Source organism: Callospermophilus lateralis, chromosome 18, assembly GCF_048772815.1.
Source record: "Callospermophilus lateralis isolate mCalLat2 chromosome 18, mCalLat2.hap1, whole genome shotgun sequence".
Classification (NCBI taxonomy): Eukaryota; Metazoa; Chordata; class Mammalia; order Rodentia; family Sciuridae; genus Callospermophilus; species Callospermophilus lateralis.
The window spans coordinates 10,375,459-10,383,817 of record NC_135322.1 but is presented as its reverse complement, the minus strand read 5'-3'; the positions used below and the strand labels follow the sequence as shown (position 1 = coordinate 10,383,817).

Below are 8,359 nucleotides of genomic sequence, written 5' to 3'. Positions count from 1 at the left end.
CCGGCTGCCACGGAGCCAGGGTCGCCGGCCTTTAAGGTCTGGAGGGGCGGGCCGTTACTAAACCGCGCGGGACGCCCGCCACGAGCAGCGTGTGCGCAGGCGCAACCAGGGGCTTCCAGCTTTGAGGGCCACAGGCACCCGTGCCCATACCGTTTCCTTTATTGTTTTTAAGGCAAAGCACCCACCGCCCGGCCCGCCCCCCACGTCCCCGTCAGCTGTTCCCCTTGGTCTCCGGCTCCCCCGCTTCTTCCGTGGCGGGGCTAGGGGTCTTCACAGCGTCTTCCCCCGCAGGGGCGAGGGTCTGGGGGCTCCGCTCCTCCTTTGAGGTCAGCCCGCTGGCTGCTGCTTCCTGGTGGCAGAAAGCAAGGGGCAGTACATCAAGAGTGTGGTCGCACCTCCAAAGCCCTCATCGCCCCACTCCCCCGGCCTGGCATACACTTCACCCTGAGCTTTGAGTCTTCCACTGCATCTCTGATCACCACCCCTACCTTAGGCAAGGGCCCCTCAAGACTAGAGTCCAGGAGTGCGGCCTCGGTCAGCCCAGAGTCGTCATCCATGCTGATGAATATGGCTGGGGTCTCGCACTCAGGCCCCTCCTCCCGAAAATCCATGGTTTCCTCCGTGGGGGCAGGACCCGGTCGGGCTGAGGACGAGGAAGACACGGGGACTCCCGAGCCTCCAGGCTTCAGCTTTTGTTCCTCCTCTAGCTGCCGCTTTAAGGCCTTCTCCTGGGCCAGCCGCAGGCCGATGAGGTCCTGAGGGGGCCGAGGGGCCGGAGCAGGGGCCAGAGCCAGGGGTTCCAGGTCGTCCTGGGGATGGGGAGGGGCACATAGAAGCTCAGGGAGAGTGTTCGCAGAGGATGGGGTAAAGGAGTCAGAGACCACCCTGCTACGGAGAGCAAGGAGGGTGCTAGGTCAGGAGCGTCTTATTGTGAGCAATTAAAAGGGCCGCCCTCTTTCAGTAGGAGGGTATGCAGACACAGGTAGCCTAGGCAGCCGGCACCTCTCAGAGTGGGAGGAGGTGGGAGGCTCTTGCCGGCTTGGATTGACAAGGGTTGGGGAATCTAGACTGGTGGGCTGCAGGACCCTCACCTCTTCCAGGGACCCTGCAGGTGCCTCCTTGGCCTCTGGCTCTTGCTTGCCACTGGCCTCCAAGATGGTCATGATCGAGTTGGGGATGTGTGCTTGCTAGGTGTAGAGCAAGAGGAGGCGCTGTGGAGAACTCTGGCTCGGAGGCCCTCTTAGGCACCCCCAAAACCTCTAGAGTCCTTGATCTTCTGTGGCACAGCAGGGATCCCTTTGCACCACCATACCCATCCACACCCTGGGGTACCTGGTGGGGGGTGAAGGAGCGCACGTGGGCCAGCAGGGGCTCCCGGAGCTCAGGGCACTTGTCAAAGACAGCTCCCAGCTGCTGGGGTGGCAGCTGCAGGATGACCTGGAAGCTCTGGGGCTTGGTTCGTTGGCAGCACTTGATGAAGCCCTCCCACACTTTGGGATACTTCCACACCTGGACCAGGCAGGGAGGGAGCTGTTGGGAGGAGCCGCAGCCGCACCCAGTGGAAACTGGGCAAAGACCTTGCTGAGATTATAACCCAAATCCCATTGTCTGAGATTCTTCTGGGCTATACACAGCTCTGACCTCCCACTGGGGGGGGGGGTGGGGGGCTCTGCCTTCCCAATCCAGGCAGCTGGAACATGAAGGCAACTTGGGAAAGGAAAACACTGAGACCCGTCCTCCCCTCCCGCCAGCTCTCCTTTGTCAGTCTAGACGAGCAAGGTCTCACGTATTCTCACAGTAGCCTCAAGAGGGCGACCTTACCCCTGTTAAAAAAAGGCGGAAGAGGTACAGGGACTTGTCCAGGGTCACAGGAGGTGGGGGCAGAAACCAAATGTGAACCTGTCTGCTTCTGCATTGAGTTTCTAAGCCAGATGTTGCAAAGCGGCAGTCTTTGTGCTACTATCTGGTGCTTGCAGGTGAGATTTTTTTTGGGGTCATTATTTCTTCTTTGGTACTGAACCCAGGGGTGTTCTACCACTCAGCTACACCCCAGCCCTTTTTATTTTGATAGGGTATTGCTAAGTTGCTGAAGCTGGCCTCAAACTTGTGATCCTCCTGTTTCAGCCTCCCAGGTCAATGGGATTACAGGCATGTACCACCATGCCCAGCTTGGTATTTCTAAAAGCTCTGATTTCTCATCTATTGAAATCTGGCCTATATTTTAGCTGTGGGATGCATCTTGGCCAGGTGCAGTGCTGTGTGCAGCCCCTCAAGCCTACACCGCTCCTACCACCCAGCTGCCCTCACTCACCACCCTGTGGCCTTCCGAGTCACAGGCCCCTGGAGCACTGTGCTTTCTTGGCAGGAGGCAGAGCAAGGGGTCTCTGATGGGCCTGCTCAGCCAGGCTCCCCTTGGGGGGAGGAGGGCTCAGGTGGTCTCCAGTCTGTCCTCAGCACCACCTCTGCAGTCTGTTCCTGGGGGCCAGGGCTGGATGGCCAAGGGCAGGTTACCTGCTTCATGATGAGGCGGGAGAGGATGTTCATGACGAAGCCCCCCAGGCGGGGGTACATGGTCAGGGACTGGATGACGGTCCTCATGAGCAGCATGGGCAGGGGGCTCTGCTCCATCAGCTGCTGCATCACCACGGCCAGCACCTCCGACGTGTATACGTTCCGCTCCGCAAAGCACAGGTTGGTGGCTGTGAGGAGGCGGAGAGTGGGCCTGTCCTCTCTTTGCCCAGCCACCCCTGGGGAGTGGGAGTCCAACCACCCTTGGAGAGCCTCAGCCCTGCTGCCACATGTGAGGACAGGGGCCACCTCAGCTTCCTGGAGCTCCCAGGCCCCAGCAGAAGGCCCCCTCCTGAGGGCACATTTCAGCTTGGCCTTTGGTCACCTATGGGCTTAGTGCTAGGGAGAAGATATGTCCCACCACCTGGAAGCCTCATGCCAGGCACACTGGGGACACCATAGCCCCTTTGAGGACAGCCCTGGGAAAGTAGCTACTGACTTCCATAAGCCTCTCCAGAGGGGACAGAAGGTGGCCCTCCACCAGGCTGGTCAGGAGCATGAGGGTCTGTGCTGGTGCTGGGATGATGGGGGATACTAGGGCTGGCAGGTGTGAGGACACAGGGACACAGCAGGTTCTCAGGCAAAGGAGGGACAAGATGAGGATGGGGCTGGGACATATGATGAATACCTCAGCTGCAGGAGCCAGAAAGGCCGGCCTTAGGGTCTGTACCCCCAGGAGAGGTGGCAGCACCCCATCCACTGTGCTAGTAGGGAAACCCCAGGAGCTGCCTCAAGCCCACCTTCCCCAAACACCACTTGCCATGTGAATCTGTCAATAAGGAAGTCTTTATTGAGTCATAAGAGATCCCCCAATCCTTGAGAGATTAGTGGAGAATGGGGTGGGATGGTCCTACAAGGAACAGGGGGCCCAGAGAGGAAGGAGGGGTGTTCTTCAGGAAGACAGACCCGGGAAAAAGGCTGAAGGGGCAGAGGAGAGTGCACCTGAGGACCTGCCGGAAACTGAGGAGGCACCTATTCCTCATTCTCATGATCAGAGGCCATGGGTCCAGCCTGCTTTGCTGCCTAGAGGACTCCAGAGCCAACCCCCTTCCCTAGCCCAACTCTCAATCCTGCTCGGCCTCCTCCAGGGCTGCCCGCTCAGCCTCTAATATGCTCTCCATATAGGAGCCTAAGGGGTCTCCCACAAGCTCAAACCTGATCCTTTCTCCCCCAGAGGACCGAGAGAGATCAAAGACAAATCACCACTGGGGCCTATAGGACTCCATGTGGCCTGCCAACCTGACCTCCACCTGGCTCTGGCTGGTGCAGCCCTGGACCACTTCACCCCTACTTAAGACTTCCTGCTCTCCTTGGGCTACTACCTTCTCCAGGAAGTCCCACAGCCAGGCTAGGTCAGACAGGTCCTCCTGGCTGCCCTATCAGAGCCCTGTCCTCTGAGCTGAGATTGTCCCAGCAAAGTGTCTCCCTCTCTGGGCTCTGAACCTGGAAGGACAGGACTGGGTCTGACACCATCTCTGCATGAGCCCAGCATCAGCCAGAACAGGGCTGAGCCAAGTGTTAGGGTGGGTCTAGTTAGAAGTGGGGGAGTACCTGCTGAGTATGCATGAGGCCTTGGGTTCTATCCCCAGTACCCACCTCCCAAACGGGGCATTCAAGGAGTCTAATGACCATTCCTGGGCCATGACCTTTTCTTCCCACTGCCATTCATTAGATGCCAGTGTCTGTATATGTGTGGTGGGGGTTGAATGGCAGGGGCACTGGCTCCAAAGTCACAAGTGAAGACCGGACTTCTCAGTCTGGGTCTTGTGGTGGTAGTGCTAGTGCAGCCAGAACTACCGGGGCCTAAACAAGAAGTATGCTCTGGGCCGGGCTGGTGGACTGGGTGCAAGGATTCAGCAGGAATGGCGGTCATGTGCAGGCCTGAGAGCCCGGCAAGAAAAAGGGGTGCATGAAGAAGGGCAGGCCCTGATGAAGCTTTCAGGGCCCTGGCTGTGGCCACCTGCATGACCGCTGGCAAGGCCCTTTTCCTCCCTGGGCCATGGTTTCTCCACCCTAGGCTGGTCAGGGCTTCTGCTCCAGGTCCAAGGACAGTCTTAGTGGGTATGATGGAGTTTGTTGATCCCCCCAAACTGTATGCAATCTATCTGAACATGTTGCCCTTGGGAACAGGGTGGAACTTTGCTCAGTACTTCAAAGAGGTTGAGGAGGGGAGGGGGTGTAGCTCGTGGAAAAGCACACGCTTAGCACGCATGAGGCCCCGGGTTCAATCCCCAGCACTGCAAAAAATGCAAGTTGCAGGGGGCAGGAGGAGTCTAATGCCCGCACTCCTGGACCATAGCCTACCCACTCCTCTCTCCCCCACTGCTCTCCCACTAGAGGCCTTGGTGCCGCCCCAGTTTCACGTCTCTATGAGCTCCTCTCCTGCCGTAGGGGTCTCGGAGAGCACCTGCTGAGGAGAGCTTAGGGAAAAGCACGCTGAAGAAGCCACTCCATGCCAGAACATGAAGGAAGAAGCTCAGAGATGAGGCCCCAGACCCGAGATGAGGGGAGTCAGAGAACAGTCGTCTTCAGAGCAGAGAAGGGAATAGGCAGGGACTTCATTTCCAGAGCAAGGACAGCTCCTGACCCAGAAACCTCATGGAGAGAGGGAGTGCAGGGGCTCTGGAGAGCTGGGACGAACTCTCCTCAGGGAGGCCCCCTGAGCTCCAGGGTGTGTGTGGGCAGAACCCTTAACTCAGGTCCACCTAGTTCAGATTCTGTTCTCTGTCACACTGCCTAGGTGCTGTGTGGTCCTGTGCAAGTTATTTAACTTCTCTGGAATTCTTTTCTGTCTACAAAGTGAAAGTCGACATTCTTACCAGGTAATATGATGGCACCCACAAGAGCAAGCCGTGGGCAATAAGGAGAGCCTGGCTCAGAGTGAGTGGTGAGCAGTGAGAGCTGGCCAGTTTGTTGCCAACTCCTTGTCACAGAGGCACTCTCCTGCCTCATCTCAGGCCTGGCACCTACTTCAGGCCAAAAGGTGCCTGGTGTCCCAACTCTGCTCCGTCTACTCGCAGCAGTGGCTTCCAACCACTACTCACTGTGGGCCCTGCTTCCTCCCATTCCTTGGGGTGGAGGTGAGAGGGGGCCCTGCTTATTCCCTGGGACCACCCTGTGCCAGTACAGTATGTAGGTATGCCATGCCTTGTGTGGAGACCGAAAAAGGTGAGGGCCTGAAAAGTATGACCTGGGAGTGGAATAGAGGGGAACGCGGTGTCTTGGAGCCAAAGGCAGGCTGCAGGGCGCAGTGTTCAATGGGGCGGTTGCCAGCCAGTTGTGTGAGGCCATGGAGATGCTACACCCCACGGGGCTGGCCACTTAAGTGTGGGGGGCGGGGCACCTCACCTTTGATGATGGATTTCATGTCGCACTTCACCGAGTCGATGTTGTGTAATGCAATCAGGAGCTCTCCAGGGTTCAGTGGGGACAAGGCAGAGTTCCCTTCACCTGCAGCAGGTGGGAGGAGTGGGGAGACAGTGGGGGGGTCTAAGTGGGGGCTCCGAGGTACCCAGACCGGTGGGGGGGGAGCTGTAAAGATGAGATGCCCTGCTTCACAGGGGCTAGGACAGGGCTGGAGCAGGGGAGGTCTGTGGGTGAAGCTCGGAGGCCTTCGCCCTGCCCTGCTCACCCCACCTGGGTTCTTGCCCTCACCAAAGCCTGTCAGTGCAGCAGGGTTGCTGTGGCCCCTGAAGGTGGACCAGGAGGGCCCACAGCTGGCTCCTAGCACCAGCTCTAGTATGGAACAGATGCTCATGGGTATCTGCAGGGCAGGGCAATGATCACAACCCAGAGTGGCCCCCGTGAAGTATGGTCACAGAGGCACTCTCCTGCCTCATCTCAGGTCTGGCACCTACTTCAGGCCAATAGGTGCCTGGTGTCCCAACTCTTCTCTGCTACTTGCACAGAGTGGGAGGGGGAGAGTAGCGGTATGTGGGGTGGTCCTCTGCTGCTGCCATTTGGACACCCCAGGCCCTCCTGGGCACAAAACCAGCAGGTGTGGTGTTTCTGGCCATGGGGGAGGAGGCAAGGAACCCTCATTACTTGATAGTTTTCTTTTCTGACCATATCAGACAAAATGCCCCTGGCCCACAGCTTGAGGGATCCAGGTAAGATCTGAGGGACCAAGTCCTTGGCCTGGGAGCACTGCACGCACTGAGACCAAGGCAGGGAGCAGCACAAGTAGATGCCTCTCCCAGAAGGCGATATATGCCTCCCCAGGCACTCTGTATGCCCTTTGTGCCCACCTGAGGGAGGGAGGCAAGAAGGGCTATCACCTGTCACCTACCGTGCTGGGTGCCCAGAAGGCGGTTGAAGACTTCTTTCACCACGATGGGGTTGAGTTTGATGAGCTTGGGCAGAGCCTGGATCACCTCCTTCTACAGGGGAGGTGGGTGGGCACCATCAGATATACCCCACCCTTTCCCCAATAGGCCCCATGTGCTTGTCCTGGGGAGGGCTCCAGCCCCCATCTGTGCCTTCCTCCCACCACTTAGGCTGCTCCCCCTGCAAGCATGGACAGAGCACACCATCCTTAGGTAGATGAGGCTGGCTCAATGTCCCAGGCTCACAGGGTGATACCCCACCAGGGATGCAGCACTTGAGGAGGTGCTTCCCCCACATAGGGGACACCAGTGTGTCTGCAGGCCTTGGGACAACCATGTGTACACACAGGATACCACTGGAATCCTCAGCTAAGATGGGATGTGACCTGCTTAAGGCAGGAGCAGCCCTGGGACTACGCCCCTGAACATCTCCCACAGGGCCCAGCTGATGGAAATTCCTGGCCATAGGCCAGCTGCCTTTCCACCTTGCCTCTCATGCTTCTGGCCACCCATCCCACCACACGCTGGCAGGGGACAGCCGGACAGCCCACGCTGTACCTTCTCCAGCCCATTAAGCACTGGGATGAGGAAGCGGACATCGGGCAGCCGCTTGTGGTAGAGGTCCCGGACCCGCTTCACCAGCTCCGGGGAAGGTGGCACTGCAGAGGGGAATGAGCAGGAAGCAGAGTTGGGGTGGTGAGGACAGGTGAAGGTGAGCACCAGAGGAGGAGGCACAGGCACGTGGGTAAGGGACAGCTCAACTGCCCAGCAGGGACCCCCATTGCCCTGGCTGACCACAGGCAACCAGTGATATCCTGCTCTAAAGAGAGAAGCCAGGGCCCCAGGACAGGAGACCCACTAGGTACAGTCATCTGGATCCAGCAGCCCTGACTCCCAGGGCTGGGAACATGTAGGGAAGGCCCAGGAAGGAAAAGCCCAGGCACCTTTATCTGTGAGGCTGTGCAGACATCGAGTGACTAGTGTCTCTGCCCCCTTGGGGCAATTTTCCACCAGCAGGAGCAGCTCTGGTGAGTTCATGCCCATTCCTCGAATCTAGAAGCAGAGATCAGGAGGACTTGACCAGGGTGAGAGCTTGGGGAGGCCAGGGGTATCAGGGGAGATCGTTGAGGGGAATGCTGGGAACAGGAGAACTGGACATGGAGTTGATAGCTGGGGGACCTCTGGGCAAGGTGGTAGGAGTAGAGGTCAGACACACCGGGCTCTTCCTAGTCTCAACTGGGACCTGTTCCAGCTCCCTGGCCTCTTTGATGCTGCCTCCTCTTCCACTGTCTTGAATCTAGCCTGTGTGCCAATTCCTTGGGTAGGGCCTTCCCATGACCATCAGCTTGGCCAACACCCCAGGCTCAGCCTGCTGCTGGCTCTGGAGTCAACACAGGTAGTAGGAGTCAGGATCCCTTTTGCTCAAAAACATTTACAGCCATGAAGAAAACTGGCTACCTGCAGCG

The 8,359-nt window shown here is 58.3% G+C and overlaps 1 protein-coding gene across 2 annotated transcripts in view; it reads right to left on the bottom strand.

The window, feature by feature from the left end:
• Window positions 1-162: 162 nt before the first annotated feature.
• The window catches only part of Sympk (symplekin scaffold protein), a 32,865-nt gene continuing 24,668 nt past the window's right edge, over window positions 163-8,359 (bottom strand). For both annotated transcript variants that reach the window (XM_076838234.1, XM_076838233.1), the window contains 9 exons: window positions 7,838-7,946; window positions 7,452-7,552; window positions 6,857-6,947; window positions 5,917-6,018; window positions 2,512-2,699; window positions 1,333-1,509; window positions 1,092-1,187; window positions 489-809; window positions 163-349 (listed from right to left, as the gene is read on the bottom strand). In XM_076838234.1, the coding sequence (XP_076694349.1) occupies window positions 212-349; window positions 489-809; window positions 1,092-1,187; window positions 1,333-1,509; window positions 2,512-2,699; window positions 5,917-6,018; window positions 6,857-6,947; window positions 7,452-7,552; window positions 7,838-7,946 (1,323 nt within the window). In that variant the 3' untranslated portion in view covers window positions 163-211. The remainder of the gene's footprint in view (window positions 350-488; window positions 810-1,091; window positions 1,188-1,332; window positions 1,510-2,511; window positions 2,700-5,916; window positions 6,019-6,856; window positions 6,948-7,451; window positions 7,553-7,837; window positions 7,947-8,359) is intronic.